Source organism: Micromys minutus, assembly GCF_963924665.1.
Source record: "Micromys minutus genome assembly, chromosome: 13".
NCBI classification, from domain to species: Eukaryota; Metazoa; Chordata; class Mammalia; order Rodentia; family Muridae; genus Micromys; species Micromys minutus.
The window spans coordinates 43900807-43926263 of NC_137982.1; the positions used below are offsets into that span (position 1 = coordinate 43900807).

Here is a 25457-nt window from a genome sequence, read left to right on the forward strand (position 1 = left end):
GGTCCTCATTGAGCCTCATGGCACACTGGTGAGCTGTCATTTCTGCAGGACAGTCACTTCACTGGGTGTGAGGTCACAAACTATCTACTATCATATCACTTCTCTTTCAGCAGCCACCTGTTTTATGGGTGAGGGAGCCCCAAAGGTAAGACCTCAAAACTCACTCGAGTCACATGAGAAAGAGGGACATTCATCACAGTCCCACATTGGTCTGCTCTGAGGGAGGAGGCCTCATGGCCCCAGCCTGGCTGTGATGAATGAGGCCTTGGCCTTGTGCATCACAGGATAATAGGAAGTGTCCGAGAGTTCTGATTTTCTGACCCAATTCTCCCTTCAAGGGTTGTCTAAAGCATGTATCTCATCCCTGGTTGTGATTCTGCTCTGAGAAATCCCAGGACATGAGGAAGGGAGAAATTCCCAGAGACCACTGCTGGGTAGGCACTGCCGTGAGTGTAAGACTTTTTATTCCTTTGAAATAAGTACAGCAAGAAATATCCACTGACAACATGTGAACCAGTTTGGTCACCAATCCATCTGTCCCCTCAGCTGAGTAATGCACTCTGTCTGTAGCACAGGACTTGAAATTTATTGTTGAAAAAAAGCTCAAAAAAAAAAAAAAAAGTCACACTATCACACTGTGATTCAGAGTGAAAGGAAAATTTACTATAATAGAGGAAAACTCAGAAACAGTCGAGTCTTCCTCTAGAAGGAATTCTGCTTTTACTAAACATAAAACCAACTCTAGATGCTAAGGAAAGCCTTGGGTCATATAGCTCAGTGGGCAGAATTCTCCTGATTTCTCATGCACGGAGTACAATAATGATTAATTTTTACCAATTAGTTAACCTCAATTAAAAGGTACAGTGGCTCATAGCTGTAATCCCAACACTTGGGAGACTGAGGCAGGAGAGGTGCCTCAAGTTTAAGGCCAGCCTAGGATACAGAGGTGGGAGGGTAGGTGAGCTTCCCTGTGAATGGGCATCCACGACATAAGCATGGCCCTGTCACAGATGCCTCAGACTCATGGGGATGGCACGGTCTTCTCTGGGTCAGGTTCAGTGACATGGCAAGAGTGAGACTGTGGACACTGACAAAAGAGGTGACAATTTGAAAGAAAAAAAAAAGCCAGTGTGTGCAAGATAGCGTGGACAGAGCTTTCTCATCCCATCTGACTGCCAGATCCCAGCCTTCTCCAAGACTATTCCCCTACAGAGCCCCCTACTGGGACCAGCTAACCCACCCCCTTGTTTATGCTCCATTAATAAACGTGGTTGCTGGTTCATCTCCAAGCATGGCCCAGCTGATCCCAGCTTTACCTCTCTGTGTCTGCCTTTTTCAGACTCCTGTTACAAACCAAAAGAAAGATAATTAATTAAATAAATAAGCAAGACAAAAATAAACATTACTTTGATGGAGTATGTTATATTTTAAAAGTACTATCAACAGCTGAAGTCCAAAATAACAACCTTAAAATTGTCTTCAGTATTTCAAAGTTTCAATTAATGCAAAGCCAAGTTCTAGCTGCACTGAGATTTAGTTAATTTTAACACTTGTCTAATTTTAAGCCTAAATACATTTATGTTGGAAGAAGGGTATTTTAGTTATAAATGTGAGCTGAAAGCTTTGATGTATAATGGAATTATTTGAATATGAATTAAAATGCATTAAGAGGCAAGGAGGAAGACCTGACTGCTCCCTACATCTACTCATCTCACAAAAGAATGCAGATGAGGCTCCCATCAGACCCAAGGCTTCCTTGAAGCCACCAAGGCAGATCCTACACTATGTTGCTAGACTACTTCGCAGTGGCTTTCAAAACCTGTCCACCAAAACCATCCAGACAAACTGAATGCCCAAACAGCCTCTTTCTGTTTAGGATTGAGCTTCCACATAGCCTTAGTTCCAAAACTTATTTTATTATGTAGAGGTACAGAGTTGGGCAGCCTGCTTTGGGGCTCACGGCATTCAGGGGAGACTATCATGAATTGGTTCCAACTTTCAGACACATTGGTTTTGGGAGCTAGGGAGACAGATCTCATATTTCAGCCTTGGGGAAACATTTTCCAGATTAGCACTTGGCCTTCGTTCACTCTCAGCTTGTAAATGCAGCAATAAGGCTCTTCTGACTCAATAGAGCATGGTGTTCACATATGGGCAGGATTCTCCTTCAGCGCTGGGGGAGGAAGTCCTGTTTATCGACAAGAGACACTTCCTCATTTTGCACTTCTCACTAATTATGGCTGTTAAGTTTTCCGGATCCTATCAGAAGAACCGCTCATTAACTTTAATTAGTTTTCAAATTCATTGGCTCCATTGTAGACGGACGCTGGCAGGTGCCAGTGGGTTTTTATTGCAGAAATTAATTAACAAGTGAGTGGAAGGCCTTGGTCTCTGAGACATATCTTTCTTCTGCCTATTGGACCAGTTGAGAGTTGATCTCAGACCCTACAAACCAGAGGGAGAAAGGGCACAAAGTGAGTATCCAGGACACAAGAAAGAAAGCTGCCTCCAAGGTCTGACCAGGGCTGTGGCACATGGTTTGTACTCCATTGTCTGTCTAACCAAGTTGCTATGAGTCCTATATTCAGAAAGTCCACAGATATAGTTACCGCATCATCTCTAGCAGCAGTCTACATCTAGTTGATTTTAGATAGAAACCAGCAACTAAATTAGACTCTCTCTGCACGCAGCCTGTTAAAGATTGCTTCCAATGGCCCAGGAAAATTCTCTGCTCCGTGGGATGTCCCTGATGTTCTTTACTTATCAGTGTGGTTAATCCCCTGTTGCAGACCCATGTCTGTTCCAGCTATTCTTTTTTAAAGTAATTTTTGGGGAAAACATATTCCTCATCATAGTATTCATTCAGAGGCGATCTCCCCTTCAGTACTTTATGTCATAAAACATACATAATATTTAACTCAAATTTCTACAGGTACTTTCTCCAAAGAAGTCAAAGATATATCAACGAAGATGCCAACAATAGCATTGATTGTACCCCGTGAACATTAGAGAAACAACAACAAATTCCCATAGTCGATATAATAAATGAGTCATCCCACTAGACTATTACCAGACCCAGAAGTGATGTCACAGGGCACCCAACAGGGGAAAATGTTTACCATACATTATTTGTTACAAAGGACAGACAGTGTTGGTCTCCTCTTTAGTAGTAATATGCATTTATACCTTTTGTCAGATTCACAACAACATTTTTTCATTCCTGTATATTCTCACATTAAAAAAAAAACTTTCTGCATTGAACATATGTCACCCTTGTATTCAGAGTAGAAACGTATATAATTTTTTTAAATAAAAGAGAAAGTAACATTACTGCAGCAGTTTCTATGACCAATCCCTCTTGTTCCTAATTAATATTCACAAGGAAGGCATCTGTGATTCACTGAGGGACCTAGTAGTAGGCTGGAATATTTTGCATATGTGATTCTCATTAATCATGACAATAGGCCTAGAAGGTGGACACTGTTGTCCTTATCATTATGAACAAGGATACAATAAATTCAGTACCTTAATTTATCTCAACTACACACTGACTGCAGAGCCAGAATCCACATCCTCCAGTTTGGTGATGGTTAACCTCGGATGTCGTCGTGATGAGATCTGGGATGAACTGGGAGAGGTGCTTCTGGACTTGCCTGTCAAGGGTCAGGGGTTACCTTAATTAAATTAACTGACATGAGAAGATCTGCCCACTGTGGGTGGCACCATTCCCTGAGGTCCTGGACTGTAAAGAGGAAGAAGTGGGTTAAGAGGCTGCATTCATCTCTCTCTCTCTCTCTCTCTCTTTCTCTCTCTCTCTCTCTCTCTCTCTCTCTCTCTCTCTGTCTGTCTGTCTGTCTGTCTCTCTCTCTCTCTCTCTCTGTCTCTCTCTCTCTCTGTCTCTCTCTCTCTCTGCTTCCTGACTGTGGATACAATGTGACCCACTCAAGCTCCTGCACTATGATTTCCCCACCATAATGGACTGTAAATTGAACTGTGAGCCACAGTAAACCCTTTCTCCCTTAAGTTGCCTTTGTCAGGGTATATCACCACACCAACAGAATTAACTAAAGTGACATTTTAGTAGTTTTTATTATACACCCTCATGATTTAGATATTGTTTAAATAGTTCTACCAAATAAAAGCATAAACTAATAAACACAGACCCTAGTGGAAATAAATAACTTATTTATCTGGTAGTTTTAAAAATTAAATGTTTTGTATACATATGATGTGTGTCTGACTTGTCCCCAGTTCTGTCCTGTTCTCTTTTACCCAGAGGTAAACATTATCTCAAATGAGATTTATTGTTCCTATATAAATCATTATCTTCTGGCTACAGATGTTCTATCCATAAACCAAAGTGAATTCATCAATTCCCAATAAGGAAAGTAGTAACAACTCAATGTATTTGGTGCAAAGGGATTTAGCACTGAGATTGGCTCCAAAGGTTCAGAAGGGCTAGAGAAGGATCATGGGGTTGGAATAATTTCCTCCATTTGGCCTCCAAGTTCATTCTTCAGTGCTCAGAAACTGGGCAGTAGAAGCCACCTCACCAGATGGCCCTGGCTTTGGTTGGTCTGGGACAATGAGAAGCACTGGCAAGAGGGAAAGGACAGAGGCGGCTGAGGTCAGAGCACCTGCTTGATAGGTCTCTTCCCTGTTCACATAGCCACACGGCCTCTTCTGCTGTCCCTTCCTGTCATGCTGGAAGCACTGCTGGGGACCGAAAGATGGAATCCCACTCTGCCATCTTCCAGTTTCCCACTGGTGACTTGGTAAAGCCAAATCAGGAGCCAGCGGCGAGGCAGCCTGCCACATGGTGTCATTCACAATAGTTTTTAGCTCCTTGGTGAGGACAGTGGGCAGAGAGGTTACACAGAAACAGTACCGTTAGAGACAACAGCACAAAACTAACATTGTTAGATTTTTGTATTGTTTCAAGCCAGCATCTCCTGGCCTCAAACTTGCTAAAGAGGGGGATAATGCTGAACTTCGATCCTCCTGCCTCCACCTTCCAAGTGCTGGGATCACGGACATGGAACTGTCACCCCCAAACGTCACCCCCAGTTTTATCATTTGTATTTTTAAGGCACTGTGTTAATTGACACTCTGTTACCATAGCAAAATGCCCGGGAATCAAAGCACAAAAAGAAAAGGTGTTTTTTGGCTCACGGGTTCAATCCATAATAGGTCTCGTTGATTTTGGACCTGTGGTTTGGTAGCATATCGTGGCAAAAACATATGGAAGAACACAACATATGTCCAGATATGAAAGAGAGAAGAGACCAACATCTCCCAATACTGTTCAAGGGAACATTTCTAGGGACCATAAATCTTCATCAGACCCCACCTCTTAAGACCTCATCACTTTCTGACTTTCTGATAAACCCGAGCATTTAGGACACAGACCTGGGGTAAACCTACCCAGATTACACCAACACTCTTTGACCTGATTTAACATCTTTAAGATATATCCATGTTGGTGCAGACATCTCTAATTGATTCATTTTGGCTTGAGTACTAAAATCCATAATAGAATTTCTTCACGGGAACTAGTAAAATGAGTAATACAAAGTTACTGGCACGGCTGCATTAGTTATGAAGGTAATGTATGGAAATGTAGAACAGTGGGTAAAATTGGATTGTAAGAAAGTCTGTCCAAATGCTGTTCTTCTCCTCCATCAACACTGATTCATCAGGTGCCTACCATGTTCTCAAGCACTGTGCTTGACACCAAAGACAGAAAGTCAAACATGGCCTGGTCCCTGCTCTCTGGTTGCTGACACAGAGGCAATTAGATATATGGCTTCCATCAGGGGAGACAGTGCAACAGGCAAGGCATCGTTAAATCCAACAAATTAAAAAAGGAACTATATAGGGATTTCAGCTAGAGAGTCACAATTTTCTAAATAATGAAATACTGTACTCAAGTTGAATATAGAAGTGTAGAATAACAATAATAATGCTAATAATAATAATGCTAATAATAATAATAATAATAATAATAATAATAATAATAATAATAAATAGTTCCCAAGTGCTTATTTTCAGAATGCAAAATAGATTTTGGAAAAAAAAAAAAAAGGGTGGTCACAAGTTAAGAAGAAAAAAAAAACTAGGAATGTGTCAAAAACTCCCTTGAAATACTTTGGAAGCTTTCTTAATAAAATCCTTAAGCAAGGTTAGTGGGAAATTATCTTAACATGACAGACTAGTGAACAAGCACTTTAAACAAGAAGACAACCTGGGGAAGTCAGTTCTCTCCTTCCATTATGTGGGTCCCAGGGTCAAATTTAGGTGCTGGGCTGGATGTGCTGGGCCATCTTGTTGGCTCACAATATACTTCTTAGGAAACGGCTCGATCCATAGTTATCAAGCTGAGGATTTTTCATAACCCTAGACATGCCCCCATGGTATCCTCCAAGGGAAAAATCACTTGTTAACAGCATCGTGGAAGGAAAGAGTTTATCTTAACAGGAAACAAAGGGTCCCCTTAGGCTTTTCAGGTACCTCTTCTCAAAGCCTTTGTGCCCTGAAAGTCCCTGGGCACATTGTGTGGCCTTTAGATAAGAAACCTTCAGCGTTTGCCTTCGCACACCACTGTACACATTGTACTCGAACAACATGATTGACATTGTCCTAGGATGCAGAACAGGGTCAAGGAAAAATAAATAGCCCGAGATGATAAAATAAGCTTTTCTCTGTCACTCGAAACCGTAGAGCAACTGTCTGCTTCTTCGTGATATGACAGGATTTGGTCCGGCTGCGTTGCGTGTCTTCACAATATAAAGGGAGAGAAATAAACCAGCCTGTCAGTCAAGCCAGCAAGGTGAGCATCAGAAGGTCACAAGCCTTCCTGCTGCACTAATTACTGGGCTCTGCCTGTACCTTTCATCTTCAAAGGGCCCACAGGTAATAATCAATGTAAGCAACAGTCGGGCAAAGCTGCTGGAGACAGAGCACAGGAGACAGTTGAAAGAGGCAGATCTGGGAAGGCTGCCTTAAGTAGATTCTTTCATCTGAAAAAAGCCAGACAGGCTACTTTCCACAATAAAGGTTTTAGGTAAAAACAGACCTGGTAATAAGAACAATGAGATGTCAAGACAGGCAGTGGACAATTAGGGTCTTTAATCCCAGCACTCAGGAGGCAGTAACAGGTAGATTTCCATGGTTCAAAGATCAGCCAGGGCTACACAGTGTGACCCTACCTCAAAAACAAAAACAAAAACAAAAAAAAAGTTGTTTTTTTTTTAATTTAAAAAGAAATCTAAGGAGAAAAATCTTCATTATCTTGGTTTGGTGTTCAATTGTTATATTAATAGCAAAATATGATAAATTGGACTTTATTGAAATTTTAAAGTGTTGTTTTGTAATGATACTGTTAGAAGTGTGAAAACTGGAGAAAATATTTGCAGGCCACATTCCTGGTAAAGATTCATATCCAGAACATACAAATAACCTACAAAACTTAACAATACAAACCTAAGCAGCTAATTTAAATCTGAGAAGGAATCTGAACCGACACTTCAATAGGGAAGATATAAGGATGCCATTTAACCCCTGAAAGGCTGCTTAATCAATGGCCCATCAGAGAGATGCTACTACAAACCTCATAGAATAGTCAACCCCCCAAAAGCAGATGAGGATGTAGTTCAGTGGCACAGCAGTTGCCTATGCTCAAAGCACTTGGTTTGATCACTGACATCAGCAACAACAACGACAACACACACACACACACACACACACACACACACAGTGATACATCACAAATGTTGCTGAGGATGCAGAATAACGAACCTAATTTATTGCAAGAGGGCATATAAATCAGTACAGCCATTTCATACAGAGTCTGCCTTCTTACAGGACTCACTAGGACCCCTAGATGACCTGTGTCAGCTATGGAAGCCTGGCTGACCTCAAATTCACATAGCTCTGCCTGCATCTGTCTCTGCCTCTGTGGTGCTGGAATTAAAGATATATATCACCACACCCTGTTTAACTAAAGCTACTTCATTTTTTTGTTTGTTTAGTATATGTGAATGTTTTGCTTTGATGTGTATATAGGCACCAAATACCTGGTGCCTTGGGTAAAAAGAAGGTATTGGAATTAGAATCACTGATGTGAGCGCTCATGTGGGTGCTGGAAGCTGAACTTGGGTCCTCTGTGAGAGCAAGTGCTCGTAATTCTGAGGCATCTGTCCAACGCCAAGAATAGCCACTTTAAAAGTCACTTGTGTATGGAGAGATGGCTCAGAGTTAAGAACATTGGCTGTTCTTCTAGAGGGCCCAGGGTTTGATCCCCAAGACCCACATGGCCGCTCACAGTCATCTGTAATTCCAGATCCAGAGACGATGACAGCTCTCTTCTGGCTTCCATGGCAACAGACAAGCAAGATAGGTATGTATGAAAAACCCCCATACACATAAAATAAAAAGATAGCTTAGAGTTGTTTGTTAAGATAAATATAAACTTTGCCATAGACATCCCTCTAAATCTCTCTTTTATCTCCACGCTAGTAAATGAAATGTATGTCTACTCCAAAACATATACAAAATTGCAATAGTAGCTCCATTGGTAATTAAACAAAGCATAACTGGAAATCATGTATCTTTCGACAGGCAAGTGGCAACAAAGTAGAATGCCCTTAGAAGAGAAGCACATAGGATTCAGGGCACATCAATGTTTTGTTTGACTGTGTTACATTTCCTTTTCAGATGGGTCTGATATAGCTCCTGGTGTGTCTTAAGTAGTGTTTTACTGATGTGAACAGACACCATAACCAAGGCAACTCTTATAAGGACAACATTTAATTGAGGCTGGCTTTCTGGGATTCAGTCTAATATCATCAAGGAGGGAGCATGGCAGTGTGCAGGCAGGCATAGCATAGGAGGAGCTAAGAGCTTCTTCATCTGAAGGCAGCCAGAAGACTTGCTCCCACTTGGTTAGGAGGAGGGTCTCATTACCTTCCCCCAACAAGGCCACACCTCCTGATAGTGCCACTCCCTGGGTGAACCATATTCAAACCACTACTGGGTGGCCTATAACTTGCCAAATAGCTGAAGATGACCTTGAACTCCTGGTCCTCTTGACTCCACCTTCCAAGTGCTGGGATTACAGGTGTTTCCCACCATACCTGGCCTTCCTTTCTCTCTGTCTCTCTGTCACTCTCTCTGTCTGTCTGTCTGTCTCTCTCTCTCTCTCTCTCTCTCTCTCTCTCTCTCTCTCTCTCTCTCTGTGTGTGTGTGTGTGTGTGTGTGTGTGTCTCTATGTCTCTCTTTAGAAAAAATGACATATATTAATTTTAAGGCAGGTTCTTCCATAGCCCAGGCTGGCCTCAAATTCACTATACAGCCAAAGCTAGCCTTGAACGCTTACTCCTGCCTCCTCCACCTCAGAAGTGTTATGTCAAAGGCATAAACATCTTAAATGATTTTCTTTTAAATGAAAGAAAGTAGATCTAAAAGGCCATATATTGCATGATTCTAATCTGGAAAGGGTAAAATTATGAAATCGTAGGGTAGAAAAGAGATTAGTGGTTCCCCCAAGTTAAAGGGAAGAGTAGTTAGCCAGGGGACATCCATACAACCTGAGCAACACAACCTGCCATTTTTCATTCCACCAGCAAAGAATAACAGTGCTCAGTGTAAATGCACATACACAGAGCCGTGCTCATATAAATACATGACTTAACAAATAAATGACAGATAAGGAAGAATTAAATAATATTTCTTCCCCCAAAATGTATGCTTCTCACTCCTTAAGGACCCCACACATAGTGACTTGCTTCATGGGGAAAAGTCAGATGGTAACTTACTATTAATTAGACAGGCAAGCATAGGGAGTGGTTTAGAATTCTAGGACTCCTCTTAGCTTGGGGCACGAACACACACCTATTCTCCAATGCACTTAGCAGCTTAGGACCCTTACCTGCATGTACTAGGCACACACACCACCTCTCTTCGAACAAAGTTCCCCCAAAACACAGGACACCCACCAGCATCAAGCTACATGCACACCCACTCCAAACAATGGCATAACTTCCTCCTCTCCTTAACAACTGTTAGTCACGGTTTCTATTCAATCCTACTTTAGTAATATTTGGGTATTGCGCTTAGGGAAGCCAGTTCAGCCTAAATTGGTTTGGGAAAAAAAAACTGCAATAAAACAAACTGTCCTCTACATGAATTTTTAAAGAGAATCTCCTATTTACCATCTTTGCCCATCCAGTTGACATATATATAGTGTGTGTGTGTGTATGTGTGTGTATGTATGTATGTATATATATATATATATATATAAATATATATATATTTGAAATGAGATGAATCATGGAAAGGGACATGTCAATCAAAACAGAGAACCACCTGGCACTGTAGCCCTTAGCAACCAGACAGGTCCTTTTCTTGAACACCATAAAAGGAAGCCTCCAGTCAGAGCCTTGGAGCACCATCACTCGTGGCTGCCATCACTCTTGCCAGCGTATTTCTTTCTGGTTTGTACCACAGCTTTGCTTTGGAATAAAGTTTCATGGCTACTCTGTAGATCTCCATGTGTTTGTATTTCTATCCTTGCCAAAAAAAAAAACAAAACAAAACAAAACAAAAAAAAAAAAAACAAAAAACAAAAAACCCAAGACCCTGCAAACACCTGGTCCAGAGTCTGTCTGTTGGTGTGGTTAAAGGCAGACCGCATTGTAAACAGGCAGGTTGTGTAAGCGTGGCCAACAGCAAGCCGTGCTCACAGCACATAATCCTACCATAACCCTGGTAATAACTACAATCCACAACCATAATCATGAGGAAAACAGCAGATATTCCCAAATAGAGGATATCCTTAAAATATCTGAACAAGACTTTTTGTAACTGTCATGGTCATGGAAAATGGGGAAGCTGATGACAGAGTCATAAGCCAGAGAAGATGTGTCAAGTAGCTGTGGTGTAGGGTTGTGGGACTGAATCAACAAAATGGGGATGGGGATGTGGAAAAAAACCGAGAAATAAGAAAGGAGTATAGACTTCAGTTTGTGACGTAAACGTGGGCCTCCTTTGATTGACAAATTCACAGTGTTCTGTAAGATATGACTGATTAGGGAAAAAGAGTGAAGAACTGTGCACTGTCTGTCTGCAACTTTTCTGCAGCCCTAAGAACAGTTCCAAGGCAATAGCTTGTTCCAAAAATAAACAGGCCAAGCATGGTAGCACACTCCGGTTACCTGGGGCCACTAAGGCAGAATTGTAAATTCAAGGCCAGTCTGGTCTAGTGACTTCCAAACCTGCTTGAGTTACACATTGAGACTTTGCCTCATTAAGTAAATAACTTTGACTACGAGAAACAATGAAAGGGACTCAAGAACATCAGTACAATGTGAGTCTGGTGACCATTCGATTTCCCACAGGATCTGTCCCCAGCGTTAAATAAGCCCAGGTTTATCAGACATTGCTTTCACAAGGAAGTTCTCAAACTTGGCTGTGTTTCAGGATCACCTGAAACTCACCTCTGAAGAGGACATAGCAGGGCCTGAACTTTTATATTTTTATTGAGTTCCTGATTCCCAGCCAGGGTAGAAAACCAACACTCTACTACCATTCCCTATAAACATCACACTCAGACAAATCTCCATCCCTTCAACACCACCTACTGAGAAGCTGCTCTGGGTCAATCCTCTGTCACCAAGCCACAGCTAAACAAATGGCCAACAGCCACCACAGCTGTCACTCTGATATGCAAATACACGAACATTGAGTTCCTCCTCACATTTGCCAGTTCCCAGACAGCAATCTGTCTGTCCATTGGCTCATCCCAGCTCTGTGTGTTTTATGAGCAGAACTCCTGGTAAAATGCTACTTCATGGCTTCCTGTTTCATGGAGTTATGCACTCATCGGTTCCCTGTAGTCCCGGCAATGGTGGCAGGGCTTCGGTGGTATTAACATGAGTATTTTGCTAAGTTGCAAAGCAGACTACAGTAGGAAGGGGTTGTGGTGTGGACTGACCCCTTATCTGACCTATTCAGGAAAGGTTGCCACGCACACATCAGGAGCCAGACCGTCCCACGTTATGGCAGGGTGATGAGGCTGAAGAAACATGTTTGAAGAAACGTGCCCCTTCCCTTGTGAGCTGCTTACTGATGATAGTTCAGAATTAACAAAACCCAGATGAAACGTGAATGCCGGTTCTGCAGAAGAAGTAGGTTGCTTCTGGTTTGATTGTTTTTAGCTGTAGGCTCACTTTTCTGCTGCCTGTGATGTTTGAAAATGCCAACTTGCCTGCAGCGGAGTCTGACTCAGACCGTGACTGACATGGGCAATAATTCCCCATGTGTTTTCCTCCACTGTGTCGAATTTATTTAAATTCATTTTGGCGGCATCCTGGATCTCATTCATTGCCCTCTCTTTGAGCACATGCCCCAACAAAATGAAGAAGGCTAACTGATACCAGGATCAGAAGTAATGGTTATGTTTTTAAATTCTCCAATTTGTACCTTGCCTGATAGTAATTGCCACTCGGTGGATATTTTGATGAGTCAGAAACAGAAGCCACAGTAACTGAGTGTTTGTGAAGTTATTCGGTGCATGCGTTTAATTCAGATCAGTAATATTTCACATTTTCTTCCTCCTCTTCCAGAAAATATGGGAAATTTTTATGTGGGAAAATACGAGGTTGAAGCAGGAGATTTGCACATGCCAAGCAAACACTTCCTGACAGATACTAGCGCCATGTTCCCAACCATGAACTCAAAATCTAATAACGAAAGGATACTGTAATACCAGACCTTCTCCTGGGTGACTTTGGACGTCCGCTCAGCCTGGTTGCAGAAGTGTGTGTGTCCTAATCTTCTCATCTCTCCGGGTAGGTAGGCCTGTGCCGCAAACATGCTCGGGCAAGCCAAGAAGCATCCCAGCTTGATTCCTCTCTTCGTGTTTATCGGAGCAGGGGGAACTGGAGCAGCACTGGATGTGATGCGCTTGGCATTGTTCAATCCAGATGTCAGCAGGGACAGGAAGAATAAACCAGAGCCCTGGAACAAACTGGGTCCCAATGAACAATATAAGTTCTACTCAGTGAATGTGGACTACAGCAAGCTGAAGAAAGAAGGCCCAGACTTCTGAACTGTGAAGTTCCCTGTAAAGCTGTTATAATGAAGGTCTTCAGAAGCCATCCGCACAATTTTCCACTAAAGCAGGAAATACTCTGGATGCATAAAATCATGTTGATTTTTTTTTTTTTTTTTGGAGTTTATTACACTGATGAATAAATCTCAGAAACTTGAAAAAAAAAAAAAAAAAAAAAAAAAAAAAAAAACAGACCTTCTCAAAGCTCTACCAGATGGGGTTACATCCCTCGGCCTTCAAAAACAGGATTCTTAGCCTAACTGAAAGATGAGCCTATGGTGATGGCTGTGATGTTACCAGAAATAAAGGAGCTAACTGATCCAAGAACACACAATCAGTAGAGAGCTAGTCTTAATTTAGAGGTAAATAAGTTCGTTCAAGATGGGCCATAAAGGACAGTGAGGATTTCTCTTAGTATGAAAAGGCATTCAAGTGCAGAGAATTGCATGAATTAAGTCAGGCTAAAACGTGTTTGTCAGAAAGGAGATCGTGTCTAGTTTTGCTCACTCATATGTCCTTCTTACTGTGGAGTTGATTTGTCCTGCTGCTGCCGCCACTGTCGATGATGATATGATTTCTTCACTCGTCAGAACTAGAGTTTTCAAGCTGTCATCATGGACTAGGGACCAGCAGCTCTCCAGGGACTTTTTGGGCTTCTGGCAACAGATTGGAACAACTGAGGCACCCTGGCTTGTGGCCCATGTAACCACTGGTTGTTAAATCCCAGTGAGAGACAGCCACTGACTTCGCCCTGAGCCATCTCCCAACCCCTAATCTAAAACTGTGGCATCTTAACATATCAGTACCATAAAGAAGAGTATTAACTGGTCAGCAGAATAAGACGATTATCAACAAGTCCAGATCTTATATTTATTGTCTTGTATTAAATATTGATTTTCTGCATTAGCTGCCAGGCATTCTGGAACATACCATGCAACCTACTCCCCTGCACTCCCTGCTCTTGAAAAGCCACGTGACTGCACCTTTCATCTATTCAACTACAAACTTGTGGGACCTTCTAAAGATACTATAATTGGCTTATTAGCAGCAAGAAAAGACATGGTCATTTATTTTCAATTTTTAAACAAAAGTTGCTATAAAAAAGGCAGGTCCTCGAGCAGCATAGAATATCTAACAAGCCACAATAAAACCACTGCTACTGTCACAATTCAATAGCATAGCCCTTTGCTCTTACCATCCCAGACAGTCCTGTGTAGAGGAACGCAGTAATGTATACTTTATTTTTAAAAATGATTTATATGCCCAGAGGCTCAGCCTGTCTGATAACCAGCTCCCCTGCCCAGTAATTATCTTTCTTTTTATTAAAATAAATATTCATCTCCTGATTTTAATATTCTAGTAACCATATTCAAATTTCTCCAGCTGCACCAAAAATGCCCTTTACAAGGCACAGTGGCATATTTCAGCTACTCAGAAGGCTGAGGCGGGAGAGTCACTTGACATCAGGGATTTAAGACAAGTTAGGAAAACACAGCAAGATCCCGGATGGAAATAAACAAAAATAAACAAACTAGAGCATTTCCATTAAAGCTAATTGGTGAATTTCTCTATAAGCTCAGATTTTATCCCCCCCCCCCGTGTGTGTGTGTGTGTGTGTGTGTGTGTGTGTGTGTGTTCACACTGAGGCCAGAAGAGGGTGCCAGATCCCTTGGAGCTGAAGCTATAAGCGTTAAGAACAGTCTGATGTGGGTGCTGGGATTGACAGGAGTGAGCAGCCAACACTTTTGGCCCCTAAGCCACCTCCTCACCTCTAGAAATTTTTTCCAGATTAGCCATCTGTTAGCTTTTTGTCACTGACAAAAACGAAGGAAGAAAAATCTCGGGGCAGCTGTGAAGCAGAGAGAGAGAGAGAGACAGAGAGAGAGAGAGAGAGAGAGAGAGAGAGAGAGAGAGAGAGAGAGAGAGAGAGGAGAGAGAGGGGGGGGGAAGAGGCAGGGTTCTACAATCTTCTTTAAGGATAGGCTCCAGCTTTCTTTTACAAGACCCAACATCTCTTCAAGGTCCCTGCACCCCCCCCCCCCCCCGCGGTCTGGTGACTAAGCCTTTAACACTGAAGCCTTGGGGGCATCACTCAAGATCCCATAACAAGATCCTAATTCAAGGTCTTCCTTGTATTGCTTAGTTCTGACTGTGGGTATCTCTTTCAATCCAGTCTTCTTCTTTTTGCATGATTCTGATTCCATGTGGAGAACTGTCCGAAAGAAAGGTCCACGTACTGTCTTCCTCTAGTTCTTTAGAATGGCATTCATCTGTTCCTCTATCCTTTACACCGGACGATCTAACTGAAGGCATGTTGGGGTAACTATTAAAAACCATTTGAGACTGGAACACTTCACCCTTAATAGTAGCTCACGTTGCAAAACACCAGAGACAAGTGACACCTGGATGGCACACCATTACAGAGTCAGACCACAGTATGGGTGGGAGGGGCAGAGAACACTGAAAGGGGCGAAGGGAACAAACTGGGTCTGCGAGATATGTGTGGATCAATCTGAGCTACTTAAAAGAGGTGCAGTGGTGGAACAGGCAAAATTCCAAGGAAATGCAACCTTGTTTCCCGTTCTGGCATAGCTCCGAAGTGTTCTATCAGATCGAGGAGGAAAACAACAAAACTTGGGACAGCTGTTATTTCAGGGAACACTGCTCTTTACAAATGTAAGCTGAGACGACCTGATATTCCAACCCCAGAAAGCCACTGAGAACTACCCTCAGGTATATAATCTTCTTAAACAAGACCTAAAACAAACCACGTGCCAGGCGTGCCTGGCATTTGCTCCCTCCCTCTCTTGCCTTTAGCCACCAGGAGGCGCTGTAACCAATCACCCTTCCGAGAGTGTGGAAACGCTCCTAGATGAGTCTTGTCCACCCCGGAGCTCCGTAGCGCGGCTTCGCGTTCGGAGCCGTATTTCCGCTTTCTTGCGCGCCCTGTCAGGTTCCCCCCAGCTCCGCCACCTGCACGCTGTCGGATCGTTCCGGCCGGCTCCCGTCAGGGGGCGCTGTCTGCGGCGTCGCAGCGGCAGTGGCTGCCGGGCGACGATCTCCCGGCGGGCTGTGCGGCCCGGGTCGGGCGGCTGCAAGTGCCACGTCCCAAGAGCTACGCGGAGTCGCAGAGCGGGCGGTGCGCGAGGCGGAGCAGCGCTGAGCCGGCCGGGTCGTACGGATCGCCCGCCGCCATGGGCTCCTCGCAGAGCGTCGAGATCCCGGGCGGCGGCACAGAGGGCTACCACGTCTTGCGGGTAAGGGCTGCGGGGGCGGAGGCCTGGGGGACTCTCTCGGGCGGAGGCCTGGGGGGACTCCGGGGCGTCCAGGCCCGAATCCGGGGAGCGTCCTGGGCGCGGCTGCGGGCGACGTGGCCGGGGACCCGCTACCCTGGCTCCCGGCCCTCCGCACGGCCTCGCCGCGCTCTGACCCGAGCTTCCGAGTTGGGAAGGGCAGGGGGCACCTCCTCCAAAAGGAGCCGGAACCTGTACCCATGTTTCCCGGGGAGAGTGACCGAGCCACAGGCTAGGCGGAGATGTCACGACCGGTGTCGGTTCATCTCGGCTACCCCTGGATGCTTGGAAAGACCATCTGGGCAGGAAAAGGAGAACGAATGGTTTCGAACTAGATTTGAAAGACTTGAATTTACTTGATTTTTTGATAGGACTTTTCCGTTCCGGGTCGCTCCTGACCCTTCCAGATCTATCTAACATTTCCTGGAGGAAAGGAACTTCCGTTCTTCTAAGATGAATTAGGGAGATTGAGGTTTAGGTCCGCGGAGGAGCGTTTCCAAAATAATAGCCAGGCTTGACAGGAGAGCGCAGCTCCAGACACCAGGGGTCAAAGAGACATCCTCCTGTGAACGGTCCTTTCCGCGTGGAGCCAGGAATGTGGTGACACCTGTGTGAGCGCCAACATGAGCTGTGAACAGTCTGCATCGCTGTTTAAGGACAGTCTTCCCTGAGAGTGTGCTTGCTACCTGCATTTTGTACCCCGGGTCCCAAGTTCTAAATGAGATAGCATTCTAAAACAGCCCACATACCTGAATGATAGGGCTGTGATGGGTCACCTTTCTGATTGTCGGGATTGTGGTGTATAGTTGCCTCTCCATTCCACTGAAAAGAGACTTTTGAAGCCCAACTCTTGGTAGATAGGATAGTTTGTTTTTCCAGGGTGTTTCTTCATACACCATATTACTTTACTATTTCCTTCAGCTAACCAAACTCCTAAATCCCACACTAATAGGGAAAACAGAAAAAGAACTGCCCTATCTTGGATTTGAAGGAAAATTAATGGTGGTGCTTTTTTTTAATCTGGTCTGATTTTGAGTTGACTCATGTGAGGTATATTATCCTGTTACTTGCTGATTCTCGGAGTGGTTGGCTGTGACCATGAACCCTTAGGGAGCTGTAGTATCTATTATTATAATAAACACCCAGGGAAACCTAGTAAGACACATTAGTGTTAATGAGTAGGAAAAAAACTAGTCTTTAGGGTCTTACACAGATCCTCATGTCAGTAGGACTCCAGTTTAATCACCTCATTCCTGTGGAAGACGGTTGAAGTATGTCTTCTTCATAGGTGCTTTTCAGAGGTTTCTGTGTGCATCCATAGTCAGTAGTACAGGTGTGTTATTTTTCTCTTGGGTTTTAGCAGTATTGGGGCAGCCTCAGGTACTAGTCTGCGTCTGGAGCACAAATGTTACAGAAAATGAAAATGCTATAGAAGGTTTTTATCCAGGGAGCTTTAGTACTTGTGTCATGAAAGCAAATGTTTTTGAGTTCTTAACCCTCTCTCTCCCTAATTCTGCCACTCATTGCTTTACCTCTGTTTTCAGAGAGAAAAGAACAATTTTCTCCCTTCCATCGTTACTGCCTAAGGCATGGTGGTGCATTCCACGACAGGACACTGAGCTTGTGAGCCAGTGTGCCTGTAGCAGGGAAGTTTTGAGATAAACTCACCCGTGTTTGAACTGATCTAATTTCACTTTCTTTGAAAAGCACCAGTTCGCTGGTCATTTACTTGTTAGTGGTAAAAACACGAGTCTGTGTTCTGATGCCCATGTCTGCTGCTGTCTTACTGTTTCAGGAGCCCGCATAATAAAGTAAACTTAACTGGAGAGATTATTTTCAGTACTTACTGCTCAGCTCTGCTTTACTAATCTTTGAGCAGTTGAAACAGATCCAGCACTCACTCTAGGCAGAGTATTTATCTTCTTAGGTGCTAGGTATTTCTGCCTTCCTGCCTGGTTCAGTGCAGTTGTGATCCATTGTAGATTCACTTAGTTATCTCCGTTGCAGAGTTCTCCTGTGAGCACTCAGTGCGTTTTATGCATAGAGAAGCGTCTCTCTCCACACTTCATCTGTTTTTCTCAGGTTTTTGCTTCTTTGTGTAACTGTCAGAAGCATATGACAGATACTGTGAAGTTTCCTAACAGGGTAGTGAGGTTCACTGAATTGAGCTTCAGAGGAGAATGTGGTTAACTAGCACCTCCTGGTGTTGAGCACTAAGTTTTTCTGGCCTTTAATTTGTAAAAGGATATGTTGAGACCCTTAAATTCTTGTTTCACTTAAATTATACAATTCCAAAATTACAGACTTTTAACATTCTGTAAATACTGATCTTCATTTTACTAAGTGGTCGTGCTTTCTGATTATCCGTTCTTTAGAGATCACTTAAACAAATTTCAAGATAAAACAAGTTGCATGAAATTGTGTTGTCTAAAGGTAAATACTGCTGGAGTCTTTGTCTTTATTTTCCTGTGCGTTACTCAACCCCTATCTGTGTGCCACAGAGGTTTGAATGATATGGCAGAATCAAGTTGAGTGTGGGCAAAATATATATTAGAGCAGGGTGTGGTCAGCCGCACCCATAATCCAGCACTTGTGAGGTAGGGCGGGATTGCCAAAAAGTTGAAGACCAAGTTTGAGTACAGAATGAGTTTTAGGACACAGTTACAGAGTGAGACCCTGTTCAAAATCAAGAACAAAGATATGTTAGTCTTCCAGCCTAAATAATGAGCTGTATTCATGATAAATAAACTGGAACCTAGGATTAGTTAGAAAGCTGTACTTTCAAGGAAAAGTTTATCAAACACCCTGAATGTTTTCAAACATTATTTTTTAAAAGTGGGTCCTTGGCTCATTGGTTAAGATCACATACTGCTCTTGGAGAAGACCCAAGTTCAGTTCCCAGCGTCCAAATTGGATGGCTCACAGATGCCTGTAACTTGAACTGTAAGAATTATACCTCTGGCCTGTGCAGGCTTATGCACATACCACTGCCAACGTGAAGTGTGTGGTGGTGCACACCTTTATTCCCAGTTTGAGCTCAGCCTGGTCCATATTCCAGACCACATGTGTCACAGGGTTTAAAGAAATGTTACTGTTAAAATTAAGACAATAGGTTAGAACTATGTATCACTTTGTATGGAAATTGTGTCGGTTAGGGCTTCCCGATTTTGTAGAAGTTACTGTAGAGGTAACTGCGGGTGCCTCCTACAGTTGCTGTATGTTGCTGAATCCTGGATTCTTGCTTCGATTTGACATTTGTTATCAAGTGAGTCCAACAAAGCCATTGTCAAAATCATCTTTGGAGTGGTCTCTTAGGTGGCCATTATCAATTAAACAACTCTGGCCTTAAATAATACTCTGAGAAGGGAGTTCTCCAAGGACATTCTGAAACCAGCGCTCACACAAGTTTGGGGACATGTTGTGTTACTCTGTTGACTGATGGGCCATTGATATGCTTTGCATCTCCCTTGTAATCAGAGGCCTAACCCAGGCCTTGCTGCAAAGTCCACAGCATTTAGGTGCTACCTTCAAAGTGCAAAGTGGCTGCAAATTAGTCCTGTAGAAAAAACCTTCTGGACTGTGTCTGCTCTTGGGTGGAGCTGCCCTGTTTTAGGGGTGCCTCACTGACAAAGAGAAGCCCTGTTACTGGGGAGTAACTACCTTTTTGACAAACTCCTAAGCCAGCTGGGCTACTTAGTGTAGTTTTCCAAATGTAATTAGAATGCTTTTATAAGCAGTACCACCTGCAGAAGTCGGCCTCCCTCCCCATTGATTTCTTTAGTTTAACACCAGGAAGCTTTTTAATTCTTAAACGTTCTTTGAAATTACCTTCAAATGCAGGACACAAATGATTTCAGTTTCCGAAAACCCCAAACACACAATACATGAACCTGAGGGCGCCTTTAAACATTGAATCACTGAACATAAACTATGTCCAAAGTCTTAAGCAAGTTAATCTGGCCTGCTGAACTACTCACTGCTCAGACCTCCTGTGCTCCATTACCTGTGGCTTTGGTAAGGATTCTGGTTCCACCCCAGACACCACTACTACTTTACTGTCTTTAATGTTCTACGGAATTCACTAACTTTAAAAAAATGTGAACTGATAACTACTCGGGAAGTTCAGCATGTGTTTTGGAATCTGACTGCATATTGCTTGGGGAAATGTGATTATCTAGTAAAAGGACTTGTTTCTTCAAAATACACACTCATGATCAGAGTGGTTACTTAGAACAAGTGTATCCTGCCCTGTTTGCATTACAAATACATTTTCTACACTAGGAAAAGGAATGATGCTTGCCTTTTTCTTTCTCTTCTTCCTTTCCCCCCATACACACTGTTTGAAACCATCAAAACGTATTTTCAGCGATGGGGAATCACATCGCCTAGTGGACATGGACACACTGAGGTTATTCTAGCAGAGCACCTGAGGGTACACTGAGGAACTGGATTCCAGCCCCTGCTGCTGGCTCAGCTGTCCTGTGAACCTCTTCTGTCTGCCTGTTTGTCTGAAAGTAGACTAGGTGCCTCCTCCGCTTCACTCGGTCCCACAGCACACATCAGACATAAATATTTGAAAACACGTACCATTAAATCTTAATACCTCCTACCCTTTGGTTATCCTGTGCACTAATTGACCATGGCACACTCTGGACTATGGTAAAGACTCAGTGCAGGTGAGCTGTTGACTTTATTACTGCCTAGTTTGTGAAATCCACTATTGCAGTGGTAATATCAGTTTCAATAGAGTTTCCTTCTAATCAGCTAGTAGATACTTTGTGCATGTGTGCCTAGCTCTGCTGCTATTTGAAACGTAAGTTTGGAGGGAATTAACAAGGTGACTTGCTAGGTGCCAGTGCCTATGCACAGGCCTGTCAACCTGAGCTTGATCCCTAACTCCCACAGGACATCAGGAGAGAAATGACTCGCAGGAATTGTCCTCTGATCTCCACACCCATCTTTGTGTGTGCATTGCACTTGCTCACTCTTTGTTTCTGTCTTTCTGTCTCTCTTCCCCTCCCCCTCCCTCATACACATACAAAACAAAAATAAATAAATAAATATAAAAATTAAAGTATAGGTTTGGTTCAAATCTGACCCTTTAATCCCTGTTTCTAAAGTACATGCATTTATGGTCCTTGTTAGTTTTAAGGAATTTTTGTTTTTGAAGAAATTGTTTGCTTCTTGAAACTCAGGTGAGCACCATTATCTTCCTCATTACTCTGCCCCATCCTGAGTGGAAACAGTCATTAGAGTGCCTAAGAACCCAGGTGGTCACGGCACTCTCTGCATTTGGAGTTCTTCATGCCTTTCAGCTTCACAGACCAGGTTGACTGCTTCACTTCACAGAGAAAACACAGAGAAGTTAATCTGATTTGCCCAGACACACTGTTAGCTTTCTATGTGGATAGTTTTTGCCCCCTATTCCCAGATCTTTTTAGAAAGGTAATTTTGCCATTTTTTTCTGCCAGTTCTTTTTGGTTATCAAGAGTTGGGATTATTTGAGATGGGGTATGTTTGTATTGGAACTTTGGAGTTAATGTCTCAGCCTTCTGAGTAGTTGAGGCAATGAACATACTACTGTAGTTTAATAAATAACTCATTTCAAGTTGCTTTATCTGTTACACATTACATCATAGGACCGGTTGTTGGAACATGAAAGGAGAATTTGCTGGTATGTGAGGCCTAACATTCTAGCCTGTCACAGGATCGTTACTGTACATTTTGTCTGTTGTAACCACAGAGCATTTAGGTTTGGGTTTTTTTTTTTTTATGTCACATTTACAAAATCTTGCATTGCTCTGGTCATGTAAGTACACACATGTGGTATTAGGATTTATGTATGCCGTCAAAGTGAGTTCTACAGGGACCACATGCATGGAATTATTTTCTAGTCTCTTTGAGTCAGGGCCTCACTTTGTAGTCCAGGTTGGATCTCACTAGATTGCCTATGTCAGCCTCAAACTTGTGGTAATGCCCTAAATCAGCCTCTTAAGAATGAGACTTATAGATGAGCCAACCGCACTCAAGTGTTTTCTAGCCTTGATTAGCATCTTTACTGCTTTTAAGTCAATACAAAAGTGAGGATGCTGGGCTTATATGGAGAGCCAGGGGACATGGTGGTACATTCATCATTCACAGAGACTGCATAGAGTTATTCATACATACTCTGTGGTACAGTTGGACTGGGGAAATAGCTCAGCAAAGTGGTTACCAAGCCTGAGGACCTGAGTTTAATCCTCATTACCCATATAGAAAAAAACTAGGTGTGGTGGTTTGCCTCTAATCCAAGCATTGGAGATGCTAGGGTAGGCAGATCCCTGAGACTTGATGAGTTCTGGTCAGTCAGAGTACTCTGTCTTAAAAAGAAAGGCAGACAGACAGTGCCTGAGGAAGGACACCTGAGTTGCCCTCTAACTCCTTAGGCATGAGCACATCCACACAGACAAAAGAATCTATGTCAACATCCTTAGCCATCAGATAAATGGAGTTCAGAACTACTTTGAGATACTACCTCACCCCAGTCAGAATGGCCATCATCAATAAATCTGACAACAAATGGAGAGAACGTGGAGAGAAAGGAAGCCTTATTCACTGCTAGCGGGGGTACAGTCACTGTGGGAACCTGCTTGGAGATTTCTCAAGAAGTTAAAAACAAATAACTATATGACCAGTTATTTCACTCCTGGACAAATACCCAAAGAACACCAAACTATACCATAGAGGTGTTTGCATTCCCATATTTATTGCTGCTTTATTCACTATAGCAAAAAAATTGTAATCAATCTATTTGTTTATCAACAGATGAGTGGATAATGAAAATTTGCTATATGTATGTAAAATGGAATACTACTCAGTTCTTAAAAATAAATCAGAAAATTTGCACGAAAGTTGGATGGACTTAGAATGTGTTTTAAGTGAGGTCACACAATCTCAGAAAGGGGAAAAAAGTTCTCCTCATGCAGAACCTAGTCAATAATACATGTGTATGTGGCTACAGTAATGGGCATACATGTGGATACAGTGCATCATGCAGGAGAGAGAACAGGAAAAGTAAACATCAGGAGGAGGACTGACTGTGCAGGTAATGAGCACGGGAGTAAAAGGATAGAGAGCCCAGCGCGTGTTTAGGTCTGTGTCTCGGATTCAAAGTTTGGCTAAGAGATGGCTCAGAGATTAAGAGCACGGACTGCTCATCCAAGGACCCAGGTTTGATTCCCAGCACCCAGTGGCAGCTCACAGGTGCACAGAAGTCAGTAACCCGATGTCCTCTCCAGGCTTCTGCAGGCACCGGAGAACAGCCATGCACATAAAGTAAAATAATAGTAAAGTTAAAAGTACCTGTTCATATTGGTAATAAAACTATGCAATCCAGTGTATAGCTTCTGTTCTGAATGGCCACTCCACCTGTGTAGAAATTCATTTCATAGAGCTTTGGCATAGTTAGTTTCTGTTCATGGGTTGTTGTTGTTTTAATTTACAACCTTTTTTTAAATACTAAAGTTTGAAGCAAGGACAGTGACAATAATAAAGAGATCTGTGCCCTCACTTAGCCTGATGTATCCAGGAAGTCCCCCGTGGCTCCCTGTGTTCTGTGGTAGCCATTGTGTCTGTGGCAGCAGCAAAGCATAGAGGTCATGCGTGAGACCAATCCCCAACTTCTCCCAAACTCACGTCACTGTGAGGCTTCCCTCATTGCCCTCTCCCAGTTGGAGCGCTAAGGGGAGAAAGGGTTCATACTGGCACATGAAGTTGAAATATCTTTTGTTACTATCATCTTTAATGTGTGTTGGTTTTTTGCTTTGCATATATGACTGTGAGGGTGTCTGATCCCCTGGAACTGGAGTTACAGACAGATGTGAGCTCCTATGTGGTTGTTGGGAATGGAACCAGGGTCTTCTGGAAGCGCAGCCAGTGCTCTTAACTCTAAGCCATCTCTCCAACCTCATGAAGTGGAATTCTTAATTCTGAAGAAGAGGTGGGTGCTGTGTTGCTCAATCCTAATTGTCACCTCTAGAGATAGAGCACACTTCTAGGAGGCTGTGCAGGGCTCCAGATGTGAGTAGGTCCTGCAGACAGTGACTTAATGAATGCATTACTCCCTGATAGTCATCCCGAGATGTCAGTGTAGCTGGAGGAAGCAGACCATCGAAGCCATGTCCTTTAGACTGTGTCCTAGGCTAATCCGTTCCGATATCCCCTTTCTCTGCCCCCTGGCTGCATGTGAATTGTTCTGCCTGCCCAGTTCACCTCCAGCTCATGATGGACAGACACCTGTGAAACTGAGCTGAGCTAAACCAAACCTCTCTCCCTAGACTGTTTCTGTCAGGTGTTCTGTCTCAGTGAGGAGAAAACACTGACTACTGAGGCTTTCCTGGGAAGGGATCCGTAAGACAACAAAGGAAGTCTGTGTGCAGGGAAGGAGATTACTTAATTGGTTCAGGGTAAATTTGTTGAAACTTTAAGATCAGAGAATAGAAGTAGAAGTGGGAAGTTCTAGACCGGAAAGATGGTTCACAAAGCCCGGCCACTTGTGTTCAGTCAAAGGAACCCAAATGGTAGATTGAGAGGACTGGTCTCACAAGGTGTCCTTTCACCTTCACACACTCACACGTACACACACACACACACACACACACACACACGCTCATGGCATGGCATGCACACACCTGGTCACATAAGACAAAACCCATGTGAAAGGGAAAGTTGAAAGCTAATTGTATTTATGACCTGAAACTTCATTGGGCAAACTTAATTTTTTTTTGCAGCTCAAAGAAGCACACTAATGCAGAATAGAATGTACCATGAAAATGCCCTCATTATGTCGTGAATTTTTGATATGTTTGCTGTTCTGGTTGTCTGTTCAGTTTTTCTTTCTATCCTAAAATCCCACCTAAATAGATTTTATGAACCGTGGAGACTTCCTCACTGTGTCTGGACAGTACATTAGGGATCACTTGTTTTGAAATAAATGATTCAAATTCCAGCTTCTAGACATGCTTTGTGGCTTTTGGTTTGGAAGACAGTCTTGTGTGTCCCTGACTGCCCTCAAC

General features: G+C 43.1%; 2 protein-coding genes across 3 annotated transcripts in view; both read left to right on the forward strand.

Moving 5' to 3' along the window:
* Positions 1-12841: 12841 nt before the first annotated feature.
* LOC308428683 (cytochrome c oxidase subunit NDUFA4-like) lies at positions 12842-13250 on the forward strand. The gene has a single exon (XM_080927242.1). The coding sequence runs from the start codon at positions 12872-12874 to the stop codon at positions 13106-13108; it is 237 nt and encodes a 78-aa protein (XP_080783368.1). The 5' UTR covers positions 12842-12871; the 3' UTR covers positions 13109-13250.
* A 2945-nt stretch (positions 13251-16195) lies between these two features.
* GORASP2 (golgi reassembly stacking protein 2) overlaps positions 16196-25457 on the forward strand; it is a 28295-nt gene continuing 19033 nt past the window's right edge. The window contains exon 1 of one of the 2 annotated variants that reach the window (XM_080927817.1): positions 16196-16368. In XM_080927817.1, the coding sequence (XP_080783943.1) occupies positions 16306-16368 (63 nt within the window). In that variant the 5' untranslated portion in view covers positions 16196-16305. Of the gene's footprint in view, positions 16369-24220; positions 24383-25457 lie in introns of those variants that run through there. The other variant, XM_080927818.1, reaches the window with a different exon arrangement.